This window comes from Phacochoerus africanus, chromosome 12 (genome assembly GCF_016906955.1).
Source record: "Phacochoerus africanus isolate WHEZ1 chromosome 12, ROS_Pafr_v1, whole genome shotgun sequence".
NCBI classification, from domain to species: domain Eukaryota; kingdom Metazoa; phylum Chordata; class Mammalia; order Artiodactyla; family Suidae; genus Phacochoerus; species Phacochoerus africanus.
Genome location: NC_062555.1, coordinates 11261464 through 11288668, shown reverse-complemented (window position 1 = coordinate 11288668; position 27205 = coordinate 11261464). Strand labels below are relative to the sequence as shown.

The 27205-nt window shown below is 45.2% G+C and overlaps 1 protein-coding gene across 6 annotated transcripts in view; it reads right to left on the bottom strand.

Moving 5' to 3' along the window:
* Positions 1-4069, bottom strand: part of KCTD3 (potassium channel tetramerization domain containing 3) — a 70264-nt gene extending 66195 nt beyond the window's left edge. For 4 of the 6 annotated variants that reach the window (XM_047754579.1, XM_047754580.1, XM_047754581.1 and 1 more), the window contains exon 1: positions 3682-4067. In XM_047754579.1, coding sequence (XP_047610535.1) covers positions 3682-3764 — 83 coding nt within the window. In that variant the 5' untranslated portion in view covers positions 3765-4067. Of the gene's footprint in view, positions 1-3681 lie in introns of all 6 variants that reach the window. The other 2 variants (XR_007131153.1, XM_047754578.1) reach the window with 2 other exon arrangements.
* Positions 4070-27205: the final 23136 nt, after the last annotated feature.

Sequence of the window (27205 nt, the reverse complement as noted above, 5' to 3'; positions counted from 1 at the left end):
ACTCAAGAAAATATGGCAAATTTTCCCAAGTGTATTTCCAAACAGAATCTTAACAATGAGAAGTAGAATACAGCCAGTTAGAGGAAACGGACTTGGCTGAATAAGTAGAAGCAAACCCAGTAAATGGTAAATTGAAAGACCCAAGGACCCACTGCAAAAATCAGTCACTGTGTTTTGGAGGCAATCAAATAAATTCCAAATAAGGACTGCTTCTGACTTCTGACCTTTCATGTTCACTGCTTACTCAGCAAGTTATCTGCCAAACAACTCAAATTTTGTGTTACTTAGAAAATTACGCGTCTGCTTAAAGTCTCATTAGCAATTTCAATTAAACCAGCAGTTCACACTGAGCTAAGTAATCTGGAATTTCTGGACAAAGAGATTTGGACCCTCATGCCCATTAGATTTTTTGAGTTTTTTTTTTTTCCCCAAAGGGAAGATAAGAGGGGGAAAAAAAATCCCACAGAATTCTCAAACTGGTTCCAAATATGACTTCATGAAAACTACAACACTTAAAATTGCATATGACTAGAGTTCCCTGGTGGCCGAGGTTAAGGATCTGGCACTGTCACAGCTGCATCTCAGGTTCAATCCTAGCCCAGAAACTTCCCATGTCACAGGACTGACTCCAAAAAAAATTTTTTTTTAAAGTAAAATCAAATCACATATGACAAGCGGGATTCTCTGAAGTATATATGAAGAACCTTTTCTATGTTTTATTTCATACCCAGTATGTCAAGAGGAGGATCACGTGCAACCACCTGGTCTCGGTAAAAACATCCTCATTTATACCCCACGACACCTGCCTCCTACTAAATTTACGTGGAAGCCATCTAGTTAAAAGTATTCATTCTGCAAAGCTGACACTACTGATAGGTAATGCCGCTAACCCTTGCCTTTTCCCTTTACTGCTTCAAATGGGTTTATCAATCCTGGAAGACTGGTGCTATTACTGTCATTACACATTTTAGGAAACTAAGCACTAAAAAATAACTTGCCCAAGGTGGCTGTGCTCATCTCCCACCAGCTGGTGCCAGACTTTTCTCATGAGGCCTCAAATCATACTCATTCATAACAGAATTAAGCACAAATTGAGCCATACTGGTTTTCTTTCAATAGGGCTTTTTTGGTAAATACTAACAACAATCTTCAATAAAACCTCATCTTCTCTGCTTTCTGAATCATCCATGGAGTGTTAAATAAATTATAAAAATTGGTCATTTCCGTAATCCTTTTGAAGATACCCATTTTCCTATCCTCTCCTGGGGGAGAAAAAAAGAAATACTACCTCCATCATGTGCTTCTCCGGTCCCAAGAAAACTCTCCTTTTGCGTGGCCCTCCATCATACACAGCTGACGTCAATTCTATGCCACAGGTGCTTCTCCCAGTGGCAATTCCTCAATTTCAACGACAATCACAGCAGAATTTTTTTCTTTTACAACAGTTTAAGTGACTGCATTAACCTGTGTTTTATACAAGATATAGACGGCTTCTAGATCCCTTCTAACTCTAAAATGCAGCGAGAGCCTGTGATCCAAAGTAATTCAAACATTATAGAACATGTGGAGTTGGATGTTCAATTTTCTATAGGCCATGTCACTACTTATTTTATAAATGTACCTTAGCAAGTCTAAAGTTTGTGTTTTTTTAACTTTCTCAATCCTATATAACAACTCTCATCTCTCCTCTAAATTGTTCCATCTAATAATACATTTATCTTAGGTTGCATTATTTTTAGTGTCACTTATAAAAAAATTGAGAAAGTCAAATTTCATAAATAACGAAACAAAATAAAACATTCCAGCTCCAAGGCAACTGTCTAAAACAATTTAAAATTTTAAACTGGGGGAGCTCCCATCCTAGCACAGCGGCAACAAAACTGACTAGGAACCATGAGGTTACAGGTTCAATCCCTGGCCTCTCTCAGTGGGTTAAGGAGCCGGCATTGCCGTGAGCTGTGGTGTAGGTTGCAGAAGGGGCTCGGATCTGGCGTTGCTATGGCTCTGGCTTAGGCCAGCAGCAACAGCTCCTATTAGACCCCTAGCCTGGGAACCTCCATAGGCGTGAGTGTGGCCCTTTAAAAAAAAGAGAGAGAGAGAGAGAAACTGGGAGTTCCACTTGTGGCTCAGCCGGTTAAGGACCCAACATTGTCTCTGATGATGCAGGTGTGACCCCTGGCCTCCATCAGTGGGTTAAGAATCCAGCGTTGCCACAAGCCGCTGCGCAGGGTGCAGATACAGCTCCAATCTGGTGTTGCCCTGGCTGAACGGATAGGCCTCAGCTGCAGCTCAGACTGACTCCTGGCCTGGGAACTTCCATATGGTGCAGGTGTGGCCGTGGGGGACGGGAGATTTTAACTGAATTATACACTCATTAACAAGAATTCATTCATTCTTCAACCATTTACTTTCAACACAGCAAAGAACGAGACTGTTCAATTTTCGAATTAAATTACAATGTGCTTTATAACATCTGAAGAGAAACATAATAAGAATAATCAATACCACTTAGAAACTAAGGCAGGGATTTTAAATGACTATAATGCTAGTCTGCGCAAGGCCTGCTCTTGCAGGGTATTTCATTTCTGCCTCCATACAGTACCAACTTGCAACATTTTCACACGATTTTGGGAATCTACCCTTTTCCTACATCAGGAGATCTCAATCTTCTCCATGAAACGGGAGGAGAAGCAGCAGTAATGCTGTAAATTCTTTAGTAAAGGTTTGCTTTGGGCGTTGAGGGGAAAAAAAAAGAGTGAGCAGAGCAAGAATGAAGAACGGCTGTTTGCTGTGCCCAACTGTCCCGCACGCTTAAAAAAACACTAAACGTTTAGAACTAAAACACTACGCATTTTCATCACTATGATTCACAGTGCTGCTCTTTCGCATTTCTAAAAACAGTAAAAAGTCGCAGAGGTTGGAAACCTTTCATCTTCTCAAGCAGAGCAAAATACACTGCATCCCAGGGCGCTTTACAATTTGTCTCCTATCTACCCTAACAACACCCCTTCCAGAAACAGAGCTGGCAAACTCCCACTTCCGAGACGAGTGACTCACACACCATAGCAAATCCACAAAAAAAAAATATGGTGCTTTTTTTCCCCCAACCAGCTTTGAAAAGACAGCGGAAGGCCAGGGAGAGATCTGAGAAGAGCTATTGGTCTCTTTGATGAGGACGGCGCACGCGGCGCCACTATGCAAAGCTTGCCAGGACCAACACTTCCACCTGCAGTGTCTGGACGCGCTGCCCTCAAAGTTGAGCAGATCCATCAGAACCATGCACCAGGGCATTCTGGAAATAAATAACGCACTGCACATCTACTGCGCTCCCGCCACCGAAATTCTTGGAGAAACCAAACAGCCCTTAACGAGGCGTGGCGAGAACACGGTCCCGACTCTCTCGCGCCAGAGCAAATGGAGAAAGGGAGGCAGGTCCATCCGCGACAGCCAAACCCCAAGGCCGGGCATGGGCAAAATAAATTCCTCAGGTACAGCCCAGGGTCAGGTACGGAAGGCTACAGGATGTCCCTTGGGCCAGGTCCCCAGAACGGGGGAGGGAAGGCGCTCGGCCCTCTAGGAAGGCGGCAGCGCGGCCTGGGGCCCGGCTCTGGGGGAGCCCGGCCCGCTCCGCTCCCACGCCCGCCCGCGCCTCCGCGCCCCGAGCCCTGCCCCCCGGCTCACCTGGTCCCCCCCACGTTCAGCTGCACGATCTCGCCGCTGCCGGCCGCCGCCGCGGCGAAGCTGCCGCAGTGCCCTCCCGCCATCTCCGGCGGCTCCGGCGGCGCCCGCCGCCCTCCTTCCCCGGCCGGGGCGGCCGAGCCCGCGGTGGGAGCCCGAGGCGGCGGCGGCTGCAGGGCCAGCGGGGCGGCGGCGGCGGCCGGAGGGCGGGCGGCGCGCGGAACCTCCCCCACGCTCCCGGCGGCCGGGCGGCGCTGCGCGGCGTCCGCCTCTGCGCCCTCGGCTCCGGCGGCGCGGGACGGCGGCCGGACCTCCACGTCTCGGGGCCTCCAGGCCGCCGCGCCGGGGCCTGCGCTCTGCGCTCGGCTGCCCCTGTCGCCGCCACCGCCACGGCGGCCGCCGCAGCCGCAGGCTCCGCGGGAGGAGGGGTCGCCGCGCGGGACAAACTAGCGCCGCGCTCGGCCCTTCGCCGCCGCGGGGGCGGAGCCGGGGGAGGGGGGAGGAGGAAGGAGGGCGGGGCGGAGCTTCCCAGGCCGGAGGCGGGCGGGGGCGCGCGCAGGGCGGGGCTCCCTCCAGGTCCGCCGCCGGGCGGGGGCTCCCTGCCTTCCTCCTCCGCCTGCAGCCCCAGCCCCTCGCCTTGGTACTTTCCGGAGTTTCCAGCACCCGAAGCCAGATTTCCCAGAAGGAGGGCGAGTCTGTACCAACTGTCCCAAGCATCTTTGTTGAGTCCCTTCTCCACGTGGATTTGGGAGACGAAAGCACAATTTCTTCGAGGTAGTGGAAGTTGTGCCTGACGGCTTGCATCACCGTTTATGGTGGAAATGCGTTGGAAATTGGGGGATTTTTAAACCTTGTACGCTGACCTCTGCAAACTCCTTCACCTTTTCCTTGTCAGTCTCATCCCTCCTCTCCCAGCAGTTCGATTTTGTTAAGCAGGGGAGGAACTAAAAAGACGAGAACAAGCGAAACAAAAACCCTGGGCTGTGTAGGGCCGCACTGATTCTGGACCATAGTAAGTGCTCAGCTAATGTAACACACACAAATACAATGTTTAAGATGGATTTATTATTGCTTTGCACAGTATATATTGGAATTTGAAATCGTAAGTGGCTACTGAAATTTTTTTTTTGTCTTTTGTCTTTTTTGTTGTTGTTGTTGTTGTTGTTGTTGCTATTTCTTGGGCCGCTCTCGCGGCATATGGAGGTTCCCAGGCCAGGGGTTGAGTCGGAGCTGTAGCCACCGGCCTACGCCAGAGCCACAGCAACGTTGGATCCGAGCCGAGTCTGCAACCTACACCACAGCTCACGGCAACGCCGGATCATTAACCCACTGAGCAAGGGCAGGGACCGAACCCGCCACCTCATGGTTCCTAGTCGGATTCGTTAACCACTGCGCCACGACGGGAACTCCTGAAATATATTTTAAGTGGTAATACTACAATACCTTGTGAAATAAAATTCATATTTTATGACGACAAGAAAAATTTAAACAAATCTTTCTTTACCCTTTTGGGCCTCCTCCCTACCGTTTAGTGTGTGTTGTGCATTTGCATTCACCTGACCCCCTCAGAAGGTAACATTCCTTCTTAAGCTCATCAAAGGTCACAACTCTGGACTTCCCATCATGACTCAGTGATAACGAACCCGACTAGTATCCATGAGGATGCAGGTTCGATCCCTGGCTTTGCTCTGTGGGTTAAGGATCCGGTGTTGCCATGAGCTGTGGTGTCGTTTGCATTGAGTCTGCATCGCTGTGGCTGTGGTGTAGGCCTGCCCCTACAGCAGCTACTGGGCGCCTAGCCTGGGAACTTCCATATGCTGCAGGTGTGGTCCTAAAAATAAAAAAATATAAATAAAAATAAAAAAGTCACAACTCCTCAGGAGGTAACCTTACTTAATTTTGGAGCTGCATAGACCCATGACCCACTCACTTTGTACATGAAGATCTGGTTAGATCTGGTTGTGTAAACTCCCAACAATGCGTTACTTAATGTGCAGCCCTCTGTCTCAAAAGCTTGTACAGTTGTGCTATTCCTGGGTGGCTGGGGGGTGAGAGCGCTGAACCCCGACCCCTAGACCTCAAGGGCAAGCAGCCTTAATGGAGGTCCCCAGTCCTTCTGCCTTTGGAGAAAAAATACGGCAACGTGACAGAGTAGTGAGGTAAAAAAGTGTTTATTAAGAGAGAAAAGAGAGAAGCTACATGTGGGGAAAGCAATGGTGAGCTGGGTTTGGGGAGGAGGGGAGGAGGCACACAGGGCGACAGAGAGCCACGTGGTAGAGGTGGTTTAAATCTCTGGTATGGGGGCAGTCCTTCCGGCTTCCTCTAGCAATCACCTGGCTCTGTCTGGCCTTGTGGCCTGACGCTGGGCCCTCCCTGTGGGCAGGTGCATCTTTTAGCCAAGATGGATTCTAGTGCAAGGATTTCTGGGAAGATGGCAGGAAGTACTATGGGCTGGTGCCGCCTCCCTTCTCTGACCCCTGAGAAACCTTTCTGTACATGTGTAGCTCAGGGGGTCACTGTGATCTCAAGACTGAGAAATATGTGGTCTCATTATCCTTTATCAAGCAGCTCTCAGCTCCTCCTTGCTCCTGCCATAATCTTTATCTTGAAGTACCTATCTGCAGGAGACAGATTCCGGGCTTAGCCTAGGACCCATCTATCACCTGCCTCGGTGCTTTGATTTCTAAAGGGCAGAACAGTTCTTGAAGCTTTCTGAGAGGCCGTTCCTAAGTTATAATTTTCAATTTGGCACTAATAAAATTTTCCATTTCTTTTTCCTTTCTTTTTTCTTCCTTCTTTCTTTCCTTCTTTCATCTTTGGAGATTTCATAAATTCTTTTCATTTAAATTTTTCCCCTTTTCAGGGCTGCACCTGCAGCATATGAAAGTTCCCAGGCTAGGGGTCGAATCAGAGCTGCAGCTGCAGTCCTACATCACAGCCACAGCAACGCCACATCCTTAACCCACTGAGTGAGGCCAGGGATCGAACCCACGTCCTCATGGATACTAGTCGGGTTTGTTAACCGCTGAGCCATGATGGAAACTCCAACAACGTGGAGTTCTAATGAATCCTTGTAAATAAAAAATTAATAATAATTATTTGTGACAAGGCTTCTTATCCTTCCCGAAATAAATGAAACCATATTCATCTCAGTGGACAGTGATCATTAACTATTAGCAAGGTGTCTTTTCATGAGAGAGTGGAGGTCTCACCATTTTATAAACAAAATGGTCATAGGCTTCTCGATGTGTCCAGATTAATGTGAGATCTGAAGGGACTTCTTACTCATAAAACTCAAGGTTAAGATATGATTTACTTCTTTTTTTTTTTTGTCTTTTTTGCCATTTCTTGGGCCACTCTCAGGCATATGGAGGTTCCCAGGCTAGGGGTCTAATTGGAGCTGTAGCCACCGGCCTACACCACAGCCACAGCAGTGCGGGATCCCGAGCCACATCTGTGACCTACACCACAGCTCACGGCAACGCCGGATCCTCAACCCACTGAGCAAGGCCAGGAATCGAAGCCGCAACCTCATGGTTCCTAGTTGGATTCGTTACCCACTGTGCCACGATGGGAGCTCCAAGATGTGATTTACTTCTTAAGAATAAATTAGAACTTACTAACAAAAATGAACAGTTGAATGAGAAAAAGTATTTGTGATATCTAGCAGACGAATGATTAAAAATCCACTGCACATGATTGTATGTATATTGTTTTACAAGACAACTGAGGAGACAAAAAGTGAAAATATGGGAAGTATATCATTCTAAGGGATGGAAGGATAAGGAATAAAAACACTCAAAGACTTTCCAAACAACAGAAAATGATGCAATTTTTTACTGATGAGGTTGGCAAAAAATTAAGAGATTGGGTAAAAAAAATCCAGTGTGGACATGGTCACACGCATGCAGAGCTGATTGAAGTTTAACGGGTACAGAGGTTTTGCAAGACATGTGGAGCGTATCAGCGTTTGAAATGTATCTACCTCGACCCAACTCTTCTCTTCTAGAAAGAGATCCTGCAGACATACTGCACAGGGCACGAGATGCATGTTAAGACGTGCACGTTCAGGATTATAAAGGGACCACAGAGCACTCTCATCTTCTTTCTGTCATTTGAGGATACAAGGAGAAGATGGCCCCCTGCCACCCAGAAGAGAGGCCCCCTCAGAACCTCTCTATCCTGGCACCTTGATCTTGGTCCTCCAGCCTCCAGACCCGTGAGAAATAAATTTCCTGTTGTTTATCAACCATCCAGTCTATGGTAGTTTGCTACAGCAGGCCAAACTAACTAAAACGCCATGCTAAGACTCATCAAAAGAAAGCTGGAATAGGTATATTTTTTTGTCTTTTTTTTGTCTTTTTTTTTAGGGCTGTCCCCGTGGTATATGGAGGTTCCCAGGCCAGGGGTCAAATTGGAGCTGTAGCTGCCAGCCTATAGTATAGCCACAGGAATGCCAGATCTGAGCCGCATCTTCAACCTACACTACAGCTCACGGCAACACCAGCTCCTTAACCCACTGAGCAAGGCCAGGGACTGAACCTGCGGTCTCATGGATGCTAGTCAGATTCATTTCCACTGAGCCACAACAGCAACTCCCTGGAAGAGGTATATTAATATCCGACAAAGTTGATTTCAAAGCACAAAATATTCCTGGGTATAAAGAAGATCGTTTAACAATAATCATTAGAGAATATAACAGTTGAAAACATTTATCAAATGTAGTATCTATGGGTTCCCTGGTGGCTCAGTGGGTTAAGGAGCTGGTGTTGTCACTGCTGCAGCTTGGGTCGCTGCTATGGTGCAGGTTTGATATGTGGCCACAGAACTTCCACGTGCCTTGGGCATGGCCAAATAATTTTTAAAAATAAAAAAAATGAATGCAATATCTACTTAAAAACACAGAAAGAGGAGTTCCTATTGTAGCCCAGAGAGCTAAGGACCAAACGTAGTTCTCCGTGAAAGTATGGGTTCGAGCCCTGGACTCACTCAGTGGGTTAAGCTGTGGTATAGATTGCCTATGAGACTAGTATCCAGTGTTTCCATGGCTGTGATGTATGCCCACAGCTGGAGCTGCAGTTTGACCCCTAGCACAGGAGTTTCCACATGCCACAGGGGCAGCCGTAAAAAGAAAAAAAAAAAAATGTGGGAAGGAAAAACTCATCGAAGTACAGAGAGAAATAGACAATTCCACATTTACAAATATTTCAATACCCTTCTTCCAAAAATTGATTTAAGAAGTAGCTGGCAAGTCAGTAAAGATACAAATTTGAACACCATCAACCAATAAAACCTGTTAATATTTTTAGACCATGCCACCCAACAACAGTATCCATATCCTTTTCAGGTGTTTAGAGAGCATTTACCAAGACAGAACTTATTCTGGGCCATAACCCAAGTCCCGATAAATTTTAAAAGATTCAATTTCTACAAATTTGTAGAATTTGTCTCTGGGCACAAAGAAACTATATAAGAAATAAATAGCAGAAATATTTCTGGACTATTCTCAAATACTTGGAAACTGCACAACACAGGTCTAAATAATGTTTGGATCACAGGGAAGTTAGAAACTGTTTGAAGTGAAAGTGTTTTGAAACTGAATATAAACAATGATGGGATGCTGCTAAAGCAATATTTGGAAGAACTACGTAGCATTCAACTTGTATGTTAGAAAAGAATAAAGGTCTAATATCAATGACCTCAAGGTCAAACTTAAGAAACTGGGAAAAGAAGAGTAAAGTAAATTCAAAGTCAGCAGAAGAAAAAAATCAAAGTGAAAAGAGAAAACAGAATAACATCCTAACCAAAACCCAGGTCTTTGAGACGATCAATTAAATTTGGTGAACCTCTAGCCATGCTAATCAGGAAAAAAGAGACAAGATGTAAGTGACCAACCTCAGGAGTGAGAGAGGGGACATCGCTATTGATTCCAGAGATATTAAAGGAAAAGAAAAAGATGTTACCAACAACTTTATGCCCATAAAATTGACGACTTAGATGAAACGGCCAAGTTCCTTGAAAGATACAGACTACCACGTTTCAAGAAGAAATAGGTAACACGTGCTAGGGTTGCACGCACAGCATATGGAAGTTCCCAGGCAAGGAGTTGAATGGGGGCTACAGCTGCCGGCCTACACCACAGCCACAGCCACACAAGATCCAAGCCACATCTTCGACCCACACCACAGCTCAGGGCAACGTCAGATACTTAACCTTTTGAGCGAGGCCAGGGATCAAACCCATGTCCTCATGGATACTAGTTGGGTTTGGTTCCACTGAGCCGCAACAGGAAGTCCAGTAATGTGAATGTTTTTCTTCCAGTTTTTTTTGTTGTTGTTGTTTGTTTGTTTGTCTTTTTGCTATTTCTTGGGCCGCTCCCGCGGCATATGGAGGTTCCCAGGCTAGGGGTCGAATCGGAGCTGTAGCCACCGGCCTACGCCAGAGCCACAGCAACCACTGCGCCACAATGGGAACTCCTTCTTCCAGTTTTATTTCGATTTAAGTGACACACAGTACCATGTAACTTTAAGGTGTATGGTATAATCTGAAATGATTACTACAGTAAGTACAGTGAACATCCATCATCTCAGAGAAGAAAAAGAAAAAAGTATTTTTTCTTGTGATGAGAACTTTTAGGATTTACTCTCAACAATTTTCATGGGAGTTCCCGTCGTGGCACAGTGGTTAACGAATCCGACTAGGAACCATGAGGTTGCGGGTTCGATCCCTGCCCTTGCTCAGTGGGTTAACGATCCGGCGTTGCCGTGAGCTGTGGTGTAGTTGCAGACGCGGCTCGGATCCGGCGTTGCTGTGGCTCTGGCGTAGTCAGGCAGCTACAGCTCCGATTCGACCCCTAGCCTGGGAACCTCCATATGCCTCGGGAGCGGCCCTAGAAAGACAAAAAAAAAAATCATATGTCATATACAGCAGCGTTAATTACATTAATCACAGTGTGTGTTACATCCCTAATACCCTTATTTATCTTATAAATAGAAGTTTGTGCCTTTTGATCACCTTTATCCAATTCTCCCTCCCCCCCACCCAGCCCCTACCTCTGGTAACCACTCATCTGATTTCTTTTTCTATATGTTTGTTTGTGTGTTTTTGAGGTATAATTAACCTACAACACTGTCTTAATTCCTCACGCATGACACACGGATTCAATATTTCTATACATTACAGAATGATTACTGCTGAATAGCCCTATTTCTGAAAAGAATTTGAATTTGTAGTTTCCAGTCTTCCCACAAAGAAAATCCCAGGCACAGATAGCTTCACTGGTGAATTCTACTAATGTTTAAGAGATAAATAATATTAATTCTATATAACTTCTCTGCAAAACATAAGAAATAGGAGTTCCCATCAGGGCTCAGTGGTTAACGAATCCAACTAGGAACCATGAGGTTGCGGGTTCAGTCCCTGGCCTCGCTCAGTGGGTTAAGGATCCACTGTTGTCGTGAGCTGTGGTGTAGGTCGTAGACTCGGCTTCGATCCTGTGTTGCTGTGGTTCTGGCATAGGCTGGCATCTACAGCTCTGATTAGATGGCTAGCCTGGGAACCTCCATATGCCTATGGATCAGCCCTAGAAAAGGCAAAAAGACAAAAAATAATAAAAATAAAAAAGGACATTACAACTAAACAACAGACCAATATTCTTTATGTAAAAAGATGCAAAAATTTTTTAATGAAATATTAGCACATTGAATCCAATGAAATGCAAAAATGATAAAATGTCTATGATAAAGTGAGATTTATCCTGGGAATGCAAGGTTAGATTAATGTTTGAAAATCAATGGAATTGACCCTGCTAAGAAATGAAGAATTTTCTTATATATATATATATATTTATATTACTCAATGAATTCATTACATTTATAGTTGTGCAATGATCATCACAATCCAATTTTATAGGATTTCCACCCCACACACACCCCCAGCGCATCCCCCCACCCCCAAGAAATTACGAATCAAAGCCATTGTTAGTGACACAGAAAAAAGCATTTGGAGAAAATCCAAAATCCATTCCTGATTTAAACAAAACAAAACAAAACAAACTCTTAGCAATCTATGAGCAGGAGGAAATATCCTCGACTTGATAAAGGACATCTCTACAATCCAGCTACTGTCATAATACTAGTTAAAGACTGAATGCTTTCCTCCTAAGACCAGGAACAAGACAAGTCTTATCCTTCCGCACCCATTGTACTCAGAGGTTTTAGTCAGTGCAGCAATGCATAAAATACTCCAGGTTAGAGAGGAAAACAAAACAGAACTCTCCTTACTTCAAAACAACGCAATCATCTATTGAGAAAATCCAAAGGAAACTATTTTTTAAAAAACTACTAGAAATATTCTGTGATAACCTATGTGGGAAAAGAATCTGCAAGAGAATGGCTGTGTGACATGTAAAACTGCATGACTTTGGTGCAGCAGAAATTAGCACAACATTGTAAAGTAACTCTACTTCCATAAAACTTTAAAAAAAATGATAAAAAGCGGAGTTCCCGTCCCATGGTGCAGCGGAAACGAATCTGACTAGGAACCATGAGGTTACGGGTTTGATCCCTGGCCTCAGCTCAGTGGGTTAAGGATACGGCTTTGCCATGAGCTGTGGTGTAGGTTGCAGAGGCGTCTCGGATCTGGCGTTGCTGTGGCTGTGGCGTAGGCCAGCCACAAAAAAAAAGACAAAAAAAAAGATAAAAAGCTACTGTATAACCAGGATACAATACCAATATACAAAGTTAAGTGAATTATTTTTTTTTTTAAGGCCGCACCCGCTGCATATGGAGGCCAGGGGTCTAATCAGAGCTGTAGCCGCCAGTCTACGCCACAGCCCCAGCCAAGCCACGTGTGTGACCTACACCACAGCTCACAGCAACACAGGATCCTTAACCCACTGAGTGAGGCTAGGGATCAAACCTGCAACCTCATGGTTCCTAGTCAGATTCGTTTCTGCTGCGCCACAGGAACTCCTAAGTGAATTATTTATACAGTAATAGCAGGAAAAAATTTTAAAGCACTACTGTATTCAATAGCATAAAACAATACTTAGAAACATTTGGAAAAAGATGTGAAAGACTTGTACCCAGGCCATCGTAAAATGCTGCTGAAAGAAATCGATAAGGACCAACCAATGCACAGATATACTCATCTCTCTCAATGCTTCAATTCACCAGAAATTCAACTATAGATTCAATGCAATCTCCATCACAATTCCAACACGCTTTTCCAGGAAAAACTGACGAGTTAAATCTACAGCTCATATTGATATACAAAAATCCTAGAAAAGCCAAAATTACTTTTAAAAAGCAGAACAGGGAGTTCCTGTCGTGGCACGGTGGAAAGGAATCCGACTAGGAACCACGAGGTTGCAGGTTTGATCCCTGGCCTCGCTCAGTGGGTTAAAGATCCTGTGTTGCCCTGAGCTGTGGTGTAGGTCGTTCATGCGGCTTGGATCCCGAGTTGCTGTGGCTGTGGCGAAGGCTGGCGGCTACAGCTCCGATTAGACTCCTAGCCTGGGAACCTCCATGTGCCATGGGTGCCTCCCCAAAAAGACAAAAAAATAAAAATAAAAATGAAAAGTAGAACAAAGTTAGAGGACTACTACTACCTGATTTTAAGATTGATTTAAAACCCATACGAATAAAGATCTTGTGGTATTAGTGTAAAGATAAACATTAGATCGATGGAATAGAATAGAGTCCAAAAATAGATCCCCAGATTTCAATAATGGTGCAAGGGTAATTCAGGTAAAAAGAGATCATTTTTTTCAAAAAATTAAACCAAAGCCATTTGCTATTTTAAAAAAGAACTTTGATTCAGAATTTACAGTGCAGTATGTACAAAAACAACAAAAAAAACCCCAAACAAAACCTGAAAATTGACTAGACATGAATGTAACCAAAGATATAAAACTTTTAGAAGACAACAGAGGAGAAAAATTTGTGACCTCCATGTAGGCAAAGATCCCTAAATGCAACACCAAAGCACTAAAAAACAAGTTGATAAAATTCAATAACATTAAAATCTTCTGAAATTTTAAGACAATGAAAAGCCAAACCATAGATTGGGAGAACACATTACAAATGATACAGCTGATAAAGGACTCGTATTCAGAATATATAAAAGAACCCCCTAAAGTCAAAAAAAAAAAAAAAGAAAACACTCAATAAAATATGGGCAAAGGATTTGAAAAAACACTTTAGTGAAGAAGATATAAAGAAGACAAAGTAAACAAATGAGAAGATGCTTAACAACATTAATCAGTAAAAAATAAACGCAAACTAAAACCTCAAGTAGTGTTCACTACACCCCTAACTGACTGGCTAACATTTTAAAAAACTGACCATGCGTGCTGTCCACAATGAGAAACAACTAGAACCCTCACGCAGTATAAAATGGTACCACCTTGTGAAAAATGGACAATTTCTTAAAGTACATACCTATTGTATAATTCATTCATTTCACATCCCCAAATAATGAAAGCACGTTATACTAATCTTCCAGGGCCGCTATTACAAACTACTACAAGGGTGGTGGCTTAAAACACCAGAAATTTATTTTCCCAGTTTGGAGGCTGCAAGTCCCAGATCAAGGTGTAAACAAGATCGCTTCTGAAGGCTGGAAGAAAGAACCTCTTCCAGGGCCCTCTCCTGGCCCCTGGTGGCTGCGATCATTCTTGGCATTCCTTGGCTTGGAGATGAGACGTACAATTCCAGTCTCGGACTCTGCTTGCTTGTGGCTTTCCATTCTGTATCATTGCGTGTCACTTCTCCCTTTCCCTTCTAAGGACGCCAGTCTTTGAATTTATGGCCCATAAATTCTAAAGATAGCATGATCTCATCTCAAAATCCTTAATTACATCTCCAAAATATTCTGTGCACAGGAGTTCTCTTGTGGGGCACTAGGTTAAGGATCTGGCGTTGTCACTACAGCGGCTTGGGTGGCTTCCTGGTTTCCATCCCTGGCCCAGGAATTTTCACATGCCTTGGGCACAGCCAAAAAGAGAGAAAAAAAAAAAAGCTATATAAGTTCCCATTGTTGGGAACCCAACCTAAGTGTCCATGAGGAGGTGGGTGTGATCACTGGCCGTGCTCAATGGGTTAAGTGTCTGCCGTTGCCGTAGCTGTGGCTTGGTTCTGGTGTTGCCATGGCTGTGGCGTAAGCTGGCAGCTGCAGCTCCAATTTGGCCCCTAGTCCGGGAACGTCCATAGGCCACAGGTGCAGCCATACAAAGAAAAAAAAAATCTATACCCAAATAAGGTCACATCCACAGGCTTTAGGGATTGGGACATGGCGATCACCTTTCAACCCACTATTCATGTGTTCCTGCAAAAGCTTTCACGCAAACATTCATAGCAGCTTCTTTGTGTTAATCAAAACCCAGAAACAATACAACTGTTCATCACCAAGTAGATGGGTACACAAATTCCATTCCTTATAAGGAAAATTTCTCAGCAATAAAAATGAATGAACTACTTCTGCACACAAGAAGCTGGATGAGTGTCAAACTGAGAAGTATCCAAAGACCAATAAGAGTCTGTTCTGTGTAAATCCATTTGTGTAAAATTTTGGAAAACATACACCAGTCTTTAGTCTTAGAGAACAGATAGACCAGGGCTTTTCTGAGGATGAGACATGGAAAGGCATGAGAAGCGGATTGATTACAAAAGGGCGCAGAGAACCTTTTTGGACAATGAACTGGTTCCTTATCTTGATTGGGGTGATGGTTTTCTGAGGTACACACATGCCAGAATTTACCAAATTGTTCACTTTAAACCAGGAAAGCTGATGGAGTTCCCATCGTGGCTCAGTATAAATGAATCGGACTGGCATCCATGAGGACACAGGTTCCATCCCTGGCCTGGCTCAGTGGGTTAAGGATCTGGCATTGCTATGAACTATGGTGAGGCTGGCGACTACAGCTCCAATTCAACCCCTAGCCTGGGAACCTCCATATGCCATGGGTGCGGCCCTAAAAAGACAAATAAATAAATAAGCACATTTTATTTATTTCCTTGCTTGTTTGTTTGTCTTTTTAGGGCTGAATCTGAAGTATATGGAAGTTCTAAGACTAGGGGTCAAATCAGAGCTGCCGCTGCCGACCTACACCACAGCCACAGCAACATCTGATCTGAGCCACATCTGTGACCTACACCGCAGCTTGTGGCATCTCCAGATCCTTAACACACTGAGCAGGGCCAGGGATTGAACCTGCATCCTCATGGATCCTAGCTGGGCTCTTAACTCACTGAGCCGCAACAGGAACTCCAGCTTATTGCATTTTCATTCGGCCTCGTAAACTGTTAAAAAGGAATGCTTCCTCTTTATCCTGCAATGCTCCTGTGAAAGGCACTAGTATTAGTGGCACTAGGACAAGTATTTGAGGCACTGCAGACCATTTCAGAGGGTATGAATTCTGCCTCACCTTCTTGGAAGAAATATTCAAAAATATCATTGTTTCAGCGATACAACATTTTTTGATGAGTTTGCTAAAGTCTGAGAATCTGCACATGGTGGACATTTTAATGAAAAGAATACAGAGTATTCAGTAAGACTTTTAACTAGAATTGGTTCCTGTGATGAGGATTACTTCTTAAGAAAAGTACCACCACATTATATGTAATTCAGTAGAAAAGATGTGGACCGAGAAAGCTACACAATTTCACATGCAACTTTGAGAACGCATCTTCTAACTCTGTGGTTTAAGTAAGAGTGCATTATTATTCACTGCAGTTTGAAAGTATCATCCCCTTTTTTAAAATCAGAAAGATTCTTTCTTCAGGTCTCAGAATGAGTTCATGCAATGAACAGAAAAGGTAAGATTTCTCTTAGCACTATGAACCAAAGTATTAGATTACTTGAATAAGTATATCAATGCTAAGTAAATTTTAAATATGAAAAGTGCCCATAGAATCTGAAAGGTTGGTCTTGGAAAAATTCCCTCCTATTTCATAACCATTATTTTCAGAACATTAGGTATAGAGAAGAGTATTACTTCCAACCTTTCTCCATTCAGCTCATCCTGATTATTCTTTTCTAGTTGACCAAATTTCTCAGGCTTAATATCACTTTGTAACAATTTATTATACTACGAGAGCTAAAGCTCCTTTTTTGAGGTTCCTAAAAGCCACTCAAGAGCCACTTTGATTTTGAGATTCTCACACTAAGTCAGCCAGAAAAAGACAAATACCATGTGATATCACTTAAGCAGAATCTAAAATATAGCACAAGTGAACCTATCTGCAAAACAGACTCACAGGCGTAGAGAACAGACGTGTGGTTGCCCAGGGGGAGGAGGCAGGGAATGAGATGGACTGGGAGTCTGGGGTTAGTAGATGGAAACCATTGCATTTGGAGTGGATGAGCAATGGGATCCTGCCGTGTAGCCAGGGAGCTGTTTCCACTTGTGATGGAACAGGATGGAGGATAATGTGAGAAAAAGAAGAATAGGATAACTGGGTCACTTTGCTCTGCAGCAGAAATTGACAGAACATTGTAAATCAATTATAATAATTTTTAAAGCCTCTTTGCAGAGAACATATAAAGAAACTTTTCTCAGATTTTTCTATGAGTGTTAGGAAGTGGTAGATTTTAATCCAAATAATACTTTCTTTTCGTAGGGGTCATTGTTTTGTTTTCTTTTTTTTCCTTCTTAGGGCTGCATCTGCGGTGTATGGAAGTTCCCAGCCTAGGAGTCAAATAAGAACTGCAGAACTGCTGGCCTTCACCACAGCCACAGCAACACCAGATCTGAGCTGCATCCAAGACCTACAATGCAGCTTGTGGCAATGTCAAATCCTTAACCCACAGAGCAAGGCCAAGGATTGAACTTGCATCCTCGGGGACACTATGTCAGGTTCTTAACCCACTGAGCCGTAATGGGAGCTCCAGGGATCATTGCTGAGATAAATCTGATATTCATTTACAAAAGTCCATCAGTGAAATCAGAATTCTTCAATCGCCCCATAGCTGTGGGAGAGATTCAAACATTATAATTAAATGACACCATGAGTTGCCATTCTTTCTCAACAGAAATGGTCTTTTTCACACCCCATGCACGCATCCCCACTGACCAGGTGGCATTTGGAGGCGGCCATTATTCAGTGAATTCGGCATCAGCTAGTTCGTGGACAGAACTACACCCCAGATGTTGGAGTAGAGGGTTTACACACAAGTCCCGGGTGTCATTATGTAAATTACCCATCTACTTCCACGGGGATGTCATTAGTTACCTGTCCAATCCCAATAGCTTGCACCTCGGGCACAATGCATGCTCTTTTTACCTCTGGCAGTTGATTCGTGAGAGAACTTGACTGAAGTCCTCACCGTCCAGGATTTGTCCTCCCAGATTTAGTGTCCATCATACTTTACACAGAAACTCATTTACTTGCCTTTGTTTCTACCTAACCTGGCTATTGACCTTTAAGCACAGAAGATGCACCACTGATGAGAAAGCCCAGTAGACTTTCCTGCGGGGAGGGGTGGGGGTGAAAAGCTCATTAGTAGCGTGATTGGAGGGGCTGGTGTTCCATTAGAGTCCTTATTTGGGTAACTCTTCAATTAGAGATGTGTGGTCTTCTCAGGCTGACTTCCAGAGGCCGACAACATCTGGGCAGAAGGTGGCCTTGTGTGGTGGTCACAGTCTGCTTTCCATCACACCCAGACAGCTGTTTTAGCAACGCATCATTTTGATATACGGTCACCTATCGGGCAAAACTCTGTGGTTCAGCATCGTCCCCCTTAGCCAATCCATTGGTCGTAATTCTCTCGTGCCATCTGAAAAGTAACCAGGTGGCTGAGTTCCTGCTGTGGCACAATGGGTTAAAGCATCTGGCATTGCCATAGCTGCGGTGTAAGTCACCACTTCAGCTGGGATCTAATCCCTGGTCTGGGAACTCCATATACGGTGGGGCGGCCAAAAATGAAAACAACAAGAACAACAAAACCCAGGTGGTACCATGGTCTCCACACTTTGAGTAAAAGCTGTGATCATTTGTAAATTGAGCAGCAGACTTTGCTGCTTGAGGGGGAAGGAGGCTACCATTTAGGGGGGATTGCTGTCAGGTGGGCTAATCAGTTATCAGGGATTAATTAAGCCCTATAATTAAAAGGCTTGGACAGTCGCATGAGTGAAGCAGACACTGGTCAAGATGCAGAGAGAGCAGGATCGCTCCTTTTTTTTTTTTTTTTATTTGTCTTTTTGCCTTTTCTAGGGCCGCTTCCCAGGCTAGGGGTCGAATCGGAGCTACAGCTGCCAGCCACAGCCATGGCTGCAGGAACGCGGGATCCGAGCCGTGTCTTCGACCTGCACCACAGCTCACGGCAATGCCGGATCCTTCACCCACTGAGCAAGGCCAGGGATCGAACCCGCAACCTCATGGTTCCTAGTTGGATTCGTTAACCGCTGCACCAAGACGGGAACTCCAGAGAGCAGGATCTCTTGAATGGCCCGATCGTACCAGGTTCCCCACAACCTCTGCCCAACTCAGCTACAAATCTGAGTTTCCCTGAACCCGCCCCTCGGGTTTCATTAATTCGCTAGTTCACTCACAGAACCCAGGGAGCCACTTATTTGCATTTCCCAGTTTATTAAAGGATTTGGTAAAAGACACAAGCAGCCAGATGAAGACATGCGCACGGCCAGGTTTGAGAAGTTCCAAGCGGAGGAGCTTCTGTCCTGGTGAAGTTGGGGGGCTCGCCCTCTGGATACGGGCATGTGTGCACTGACCCAGAAGCCCTTGGCATCCCATGCTGTTGAGACTTTTATGGAGGGTTCATCACGGAGGCGGGATGAATCAACCCCGTTTTCAATCCCTCTCCCTCTGCAAGAGAAGAGCGGGCTGGAAATTTCAAGCTCCTAAAGCACGGCTTGGTCTTTCTGGTGACTGCTCCTCAGTTAGGAGCCAGTCAAGGGCCCAGGAGCATCATCTCATTAGCACAAAAGACAGGCCTATCAGCCAGGAAATTACAAGGGTTTCCAGAGTTCTCTACAGGAACTGGGAACACAGACCAATATACATTTGTTTCTTCTATTGTCGCACACATGGTGATTGCCTTGGGCAGGGTGGCTCTCAGGGTAAGAACTAAGGGAATAGGATGCTATGGTAAAAAGAATCAACAGAGAAATATCTAGGATGCCTATTTCCAAGGGTCTTTATGCCATGCTGGAGTTTTGGCCTAGAGTGCTGTTTAATAGGAGGAAAAGGACTTTGTTCCCAATTAAGAGCTGCCAAGAGCTTCGTGCTACCACCTTTCGGACTAAACTTTTTGAATTTTCTTTGCCCTGAGAAAATTTTGTCTTAGTTGAGAGATGAAAAACCCAAAGTGGGTCTTAAAAGCAGCTTAAATTCAAACAGCTTTTATTAAATAATACTTTGTTGAATTAAGATTAAGCAAATCAGTAGCTCCCGTCATGGTGCAGCAGAAGTGAATCTGACTAGTAACCAACTATGAGGTTGCAGGTTCGATCCTTGGCCTCACTCAGTGGGTTGAGGATCCGGTGTTGCCATGAGCTGTGGTGTAGGTCGCAGACGTGGCTCAGATCTGGCGTTGCTGTGGCTGTGGCATAGGCCAGCAGCTGTAGCTCCGATTAGACCCCTAGCCTGGGAACTTTCTAATGCCTTGGGTGCGGCCCTAAAAAGACAAAAAACAAAACAAAACAAAAAAGGATTAAGCAAATCAGAAATATGTCTTAAATTTTCCTTGAAACATACATGAGTACCACAAAAGCACAGGTATAAATTTAGAAATTGTTTGACTTTTGAGAATAAACACAGTAAGCAGTGAATCACACTAAGCAACTTATCTTCATAAATACATCACATGTAAATTCACACACACTTTTATATGCACACACGTACACGTATCTATACACAGAGAGCATCTCTTTGTTCTATAACGCAATAATGTTGTATCATTATCACTTTCAACCGAAATATATTTGTAAGAAAATCCTCCTGATACCAGGATCATGTCATCCTATGGAATAAACACCTTGAAAAATGAATAAATGGAATTTTTTGAGAAGATTCAATATTAAAAAATAGAACACTGGATTTTATAAATGTAAGGTATTGTCCAAAATATAATATACAGACTTCAGAAACTGTGCCTTTGTGTCAGTTTCTGTCTTGACATTATGTACCATTTATTAGATCGCATTAGCTGTGTCACTGAGTGAATATAGCAAGGATAATTTCTCCTCTTCTGCTCTCACATATGTTCAGACAATACCCTTCTTGAAAGAAATATATGGCTTTGCCAATATGATCTCATTAAAATTAAAACAATCACTACAGAAAGTAATTTACATTGTCCTACCAAGGAAAAAGGACTCAAGGTCACCAAACAAGGTTCCCGGGAGCCATCAGGGGATGGGTGGTTCTGATTCTATAACTTTGTGCACATTTCTTGAACTTTCTTTCTTTCTTTTTTTTTTTTTGTCTTTTTCTAGGGCTGCACCCGCAGCACATGGAGGTTCCCAGGTTAGGGGTCTAATCGGAGCTGCAGCTGCTGGCCTACACCACAGCCACAGCAACAGCAACTCAGGATCCGAGCTGTGTCTGCGACCTATACCACAGCTCACAGCAATGCTAGATCCTTAACCCACTGAGCAAGGTCAGGGTTCGAACCCACAACCTCATGGTTCCTAGTCCGATTCGTTAACTACTGAGCCACGCCAGGAACTCCTCTTGAACTTTCTGAGTCTGTTTTTCGGTAAATAAAAAGTATGTCACCCTACATGCAACTGTGGTTGAAGGATGACATCTACTCATTCAAAACTCTAGGAGTTCCCATGGGGCTCGGGAGGTTAAGTGTCTGGCATTGCCACTGCAGTGACTTGGATTCCATATGATCCCTGGCCCAGGAACGTCCACATGCTGTGGGTGAGGCCAGGAAAAAACAAAAAACAAAAAAACCCCCCAAAAACAAAAAAAACACAACTATGTATAGATTATCTACTCTGTGTAGAGCACTGAGAAGCTGATCAAAAACAAGGCTCTCAGTAGATTTTTGGGCCACTTGGGAGGAGAGACAAGTAAACAGACAGCCCCATGAGTGTAGGACGCCTTGAGAACCCATGAGGATAAACACAAGGACGTCTTCCATCCTTCAGAAGCTGGTATGAAAATTCCAGCCGGTATGTAGTTGACCGCATGCCCTTGGAAGCAATCCTCTGGTTCCCCACTTGATGGGGAAGGCGATGCTCAGAAGACGCTTCCAATCAGCAGTGGGTGGTTGCCAGACAGACTTCTAATCCCGTGGGTTCCGTAACCTGCACGGCCTCTTGCTTGGTTGGGCGCTGGGACTAATGCATCAGGCAGTTTGGAGCAGAGGGGAATTGCTCTGAGGGATACAGGAAAGGTGTTGGTGGAGATGGGAGCTGAGAGAGGAGGGAGAGACCAGCCCTGTGGGTGATCGGAGGAAGGAGGAGCTAGGAGGGAAGAGAGGCGGCCATGTGCGTCGAGGGAGGTGCCGGGCGTGATGCTGAGGACTCTAGGCCCGCATCTTAGGTCCCCAGCAGCGCAAGGAGGCAGGTCACATTTCATTCATCTTGGAGTTGGTAACATGAACAGTCAGCAGGCGGAGGTTGTCTTGGATTGGTTTATGCCGCCGATGCCATCTCTTCCGTCTCCCCTACGAAATCCCCAGTTCATCAGATATTATACACTGATATTTTATAGAATTAGGTTTGGGGAGGCAGCTTGAAAAGGAGTGTGACAACACTGCTGAAATCTAGTTTATTCATCGACGGGGCATCTAACGCAACGTGAGAGGCTCACATAAGGCTTCCTGGCAGAGGTGTGATTCCAACAGACTTGAGGGGAGGCTAGGATTCGGCCAAAAGATAATGGGTGCCATACAGGATAGATCAGGCGGAAAGAATGTAACCGAGCAGGGCCCCGTGGGCTCCTGGACGTAAAAGCCCTTCTGTGTCCCCCATCTCTTGCTTTTAGGAAATGGGCCTCATTCAGCTTCCATGACCTTCCCTGGGTTCCCAGGGCAGGTTCAGACAGTTGCTGATCAGGGAAGGGAGGGGATGCAGAGACCGGGGAGGAGGAGTCAGAACACAACAGTACAGCCTTGGGGCAGGATCCTGGTTCCCTCCTAAGGGAGACGCCTAATGACGCAGGCATCTTAAACACCTGTGAGAAAAGTTCTATTCCTTCTGCGTCTTTTAGAAATGAATACCTTCATACGGAACCGCTTAGAGTCCTGCCTTGTGCTTTTCCCTGGCTTAATTGCACCCTAAACACCTGTAAGCTAAAGCTCAGGAGCCCTGAGCCCTGTTGCCTGTGGATTAAAGATTATTAGCACATGAGTTTTCAGGGCGTTTCCTAGTTTGATCTCTGATCAATACACCCTTTTTGCAAACCCGGTTATTCTAGGCAATAGCTCAGACGACCACCACCGATAATGCCGAGATCTCCTAATGCCAGTTCTGACCCCTGGGGTTCCCCCAAAGAGAGAAGAACGCATATTTGCCGCAATCCTGATTCCTGTCTGAAAGCCTGTTTTTCTCCTTTTTACCGTAACCCCCCCCTGCATTTCTTCCATTGGGAGGGCACAATCTTTAAGGCATTTCAGTCTGCTGTGGCCTCCTTTGCCTGGCAAAGCAATAAATCTATCCTTTTCTCCTTCACCCAAAACTCTGTCTCTGTGTTTCTATTCTGCCCCAGTGAACAGAGGCTGAATTTTGGCAACAAGAGGCACATATGCTGAGGCAGAGAGTCAAGAACACCTACAGCACAGTTGAGCAACTGTTATGTTTAACTTTGGGGAGTTCCTGTCGTGGCGCAGTGGTTAACGAATCTGACTAGGAACCATGAGGTTGTGGGTTTGATCCCTGCCCTTGCTCAGTGGGTGAAGGATCCGGTGTTACTGTGGCTGTGGTGTAGGCCGGCAGCAACAGCTCTGATTCGACCCCTAGCTTGGGAACCTCCATAGGCCACAGGTGCAGCCCCAGAAAAGACCAAAAAAAGTTACCTTTGACCACAGGCGAGTCATGCATAATAAAGAACCCCGCAGAGGACGTCATGGTGGCTCCTCCCTTTCTCTTCTCTACTTAACCATGCCTCCCACTAGGCTGATGTTGCCCAGGAATGTTCTGAATATACATACAAGATGTGGAATTATCAAAGCAGCCCTTTCTGCAAAAGAATTGATGGGGAAAAAAAATCAAGTATCATCGCCTACTTTAAATCATTTGCTAAGGAGAACCATCCATTTTATCAAATATATTTTTTCCACGATGGCCTCCCAGCTCTCACAGTTATCTTCTGCCACCCCAGATTGCCCCTCCTTGGCATCCACAGGAGGAGGATAAGGGTCTCCTAAAGGCCTTCCTACTGTTTTTCTTTCCCTGCCACTCAACCCCTCACTCTCTTATCCAAATACGCCCAGAAGGCCCTTGGACCGTGATCTTTAGGACCATCTTTAATAAATTAGGTTCAAGCTCCCTAACCTGCAAGTTTGCTTCTAATATTCTTTGGGAGTTTGGCATTCCTTCAGGCCTAAATGCTATGAATTTTCAACACACAAGCATCCCCCGAAATGCATTCTCTGAAAATACCCTCTATTCGTATATATCAATATCTTATCCATGATGCTTATTCCATTTGAACCTCACACGGTAACCAAGCAGGACCTGAGGGGGCCTTTCTGGGCAGACGTTTCCCCTCTGCTGGAGCCCTGCTCTGAAACACCCAGATAAGAGCATCTGACGCACCTTTTCCGAGTTGTTTTACAGATGCTAAAACCCCCACCCAGTGGAAGGTGTTACCTACTTGAAGAGCATGAGCAAGCAGCTCCCCGACCACCTGGTGCCTAAGGATGGATACTGTTAACCCCTTACACGGCCCTGTGAGGTCAGCTTCAACCCATCAGAGAGCTGTGCATAGGGTGGTCACGAACTCTGGAACCGCCCCCCCCCCAATTGCCTTTTAAAATACTTTACAAATCTGGGTTTGGGGAGTTTAGCCTTTTTTTTTGAGGTCACAAGCCACCTCTCCTTGCATGGCTTGCGATAAATATTTCTCTCTTGCAAACTCTGACGTTTTGGTGTTTTTTGGCCTCACTGTGTGTCTGGTACAGGAACTTGTGCTAATAATACCATCCTGTGTCTGCGCACAAAGTCCTCACCCTTCCTCTGAATTCCAGCTCTTTCTTTTACAGAGACTTTTTGATTCCCTCCTCCCCATTGCCCATGGACCCCAGATGAGATTAACTCCCCAACTGAGTATCCATTGATCTTTAGGCTTCTTTCGCACATAATTTTGTAATATGTGCTTTCGTCATAGTGCATGACCCTTCCTGCTGGCCTCCACCTTCTTAAGAGGAAAACATCTCTGGAACCAATACTTGAGTGTGGCCTGTCAAGGCCAATGTGCAGTCCTATGAAAACAGCCTTCTGGAAAAATGGGAGCCTAAGTACCCATCTTCTTGTCTGTTATTCTTCCTCATTCAAAAAATATTTATAGGAGTTCCCGTCGTGGCTCAGTGGTTAACGAATCTGACGAGGAACCATGAGATTCCAGGTTCGATCCCTGGCCCCGCTCAGTGGGTTGAGGATCCAGCGTTGCCGTGAGCTGTGGTGTAGGTGGAAGATGCGGCTCGGACCCCGCATTGCTGTGGTTCTGGCATAGGCTGGCAGCTGTACCTCCGATTGGACCCCTAGCCTGAGAACCTCCATATGCCGTGGGAGCAGCCCTAAAAAAGGCAAAAAAAGAAAAAAGTATTTATAGAGCATTTTCTCTGTCCCCAGCATGTAGCATTTGGGGCCAAAAAAGGATAATGACATGTTTCCCACCCCTGCTCATTTACAATTTTGCTAAAGAGGTGGGTGTAAGAACTAGCTGCCAAATAATTGCATAAAACTATTAACTTGCCATTGTTGTTGTCTTTTGGTCTTTTTCTAGGGCCGCAGCTGTGGCATATGGAGGTTCCCAGGCTAGGGGTCTAATCGGAGCTGTAGCCACCAGCCTACACCACAGCTACAGCATGAGGGATCCAAGCTACGTCTGCAACCTACACACAGTTCACAGCAATGCCAGATCCCTAACCCACTGAGCAAGGCCAGGGATCGAACCCACGTCCTCATGCATGCTAGCCGGGTTTGTTAACCAGTGAGTCAAGACAGGAACTCCAACTTTCAGTTGTGTAAGTGCTAACAAAGAGAAATGAGATTTCTGACTACTACCAATATTACTCTGAATTTTCAAGTTATTAGCACAAGTCTGAGTGCCCTGCGCACAGGGAGGCCAAAGAAACTGACATGGCAGCGTTTGGACCAGAGGAAGGTTTAGCGCAGGGCCATGCATAGCGATGGGTGGCTCATATCCCCAAAATACCTGGAACGCCCAGAACCAAAATTGCAAAACATTGTTGAAGGCAAGGTGAGGGAGGGTTGCGGTTGGTTATTGCAAACTTCTTGGTGCAGAATCCTTTGTTCTTGCAGCTGTCCTCAGAGGTCAGGTCACAACGTTCCTGAAAACCTCCAACAAGGCACAGGTTATGCTTCAGAGAGGACCTACAGTAGAGGATGTGGGGGAAGGGCCTGCCCGGGGAAGGTCCCAGAGGGTCTGGCTCAGTTACAAATTGATCAATTTTTCCTCTGTTGTTTCCATCAAAATCCCTGCCATATTGCTTCCTGCGCTGCATTCCATTTAAAACAAAGAGGCAGATCCTTTAACTTTTTGAAACAGCTCTCTACCAACTTGCTTTAATGGAAGCCCGAGACCAAAAAATTAAAAATAAATAAATAAATAAATAAAGGCGTTCCCATCGTGGCGCGGTGGATACAAATTCAACTAGGAACCCTGAGGTGGTGGGTTCAATCCCTGGCCTCGCTCAGTGGGTTAAGGATCCAGCATCGACTTGCGCTGCCGTGTAGGTTGCCGATGCGGATCTGGTGTTGGTGTTGCTGTGGCTGTGGCGTAGGCTGGTGGCTACAGCTCTGATTACACCCCTAGCTTGGGAACCTCCATATGCCGCGGGTGCAGCCCTAAAAAGACACAAATAAATACATAAAAATAATTGAAGCCTGGTTCTGCCCTCACCTCCCCCACCCCCCCCTTTCCCCAAGACTTCCAGTTCTCATGAATGGAGGCTCCTCTCTTGGGTTAGGAGGCGTTTTTCTTTGCTACCCTCACTCCCCAGCCTGGCCCAAGCATGTTTTCTTCCAAAATGTTTCCAATCTCAACCTGAAAAATCTACTTTAGAATTTACATTCTGGGTTTGGAAAGAGCACAGGATCATCAGGGACCTGGGAGAAAGCCCACTTAACTGGACCATGGAGTGGGGAAAGTGTCTATATGCTGAGGCTGCAGAGAAAAGCAAAACTCACTATGCAGACCCTGTGGGCTGTGCTGGAAAGTTAACCTGGAACATAGGAAAACCAGGTGTGCAGAGTGCAGCTGAGTCGGAGGAAGCTGAGCTGTCGGGCATCCGAGGATTACAAAAATGTGCCAGGATGAAGGTAGCAATGAAGGCTTTAATCACTTCTTGTGAGAGTGATCTCAGAGAG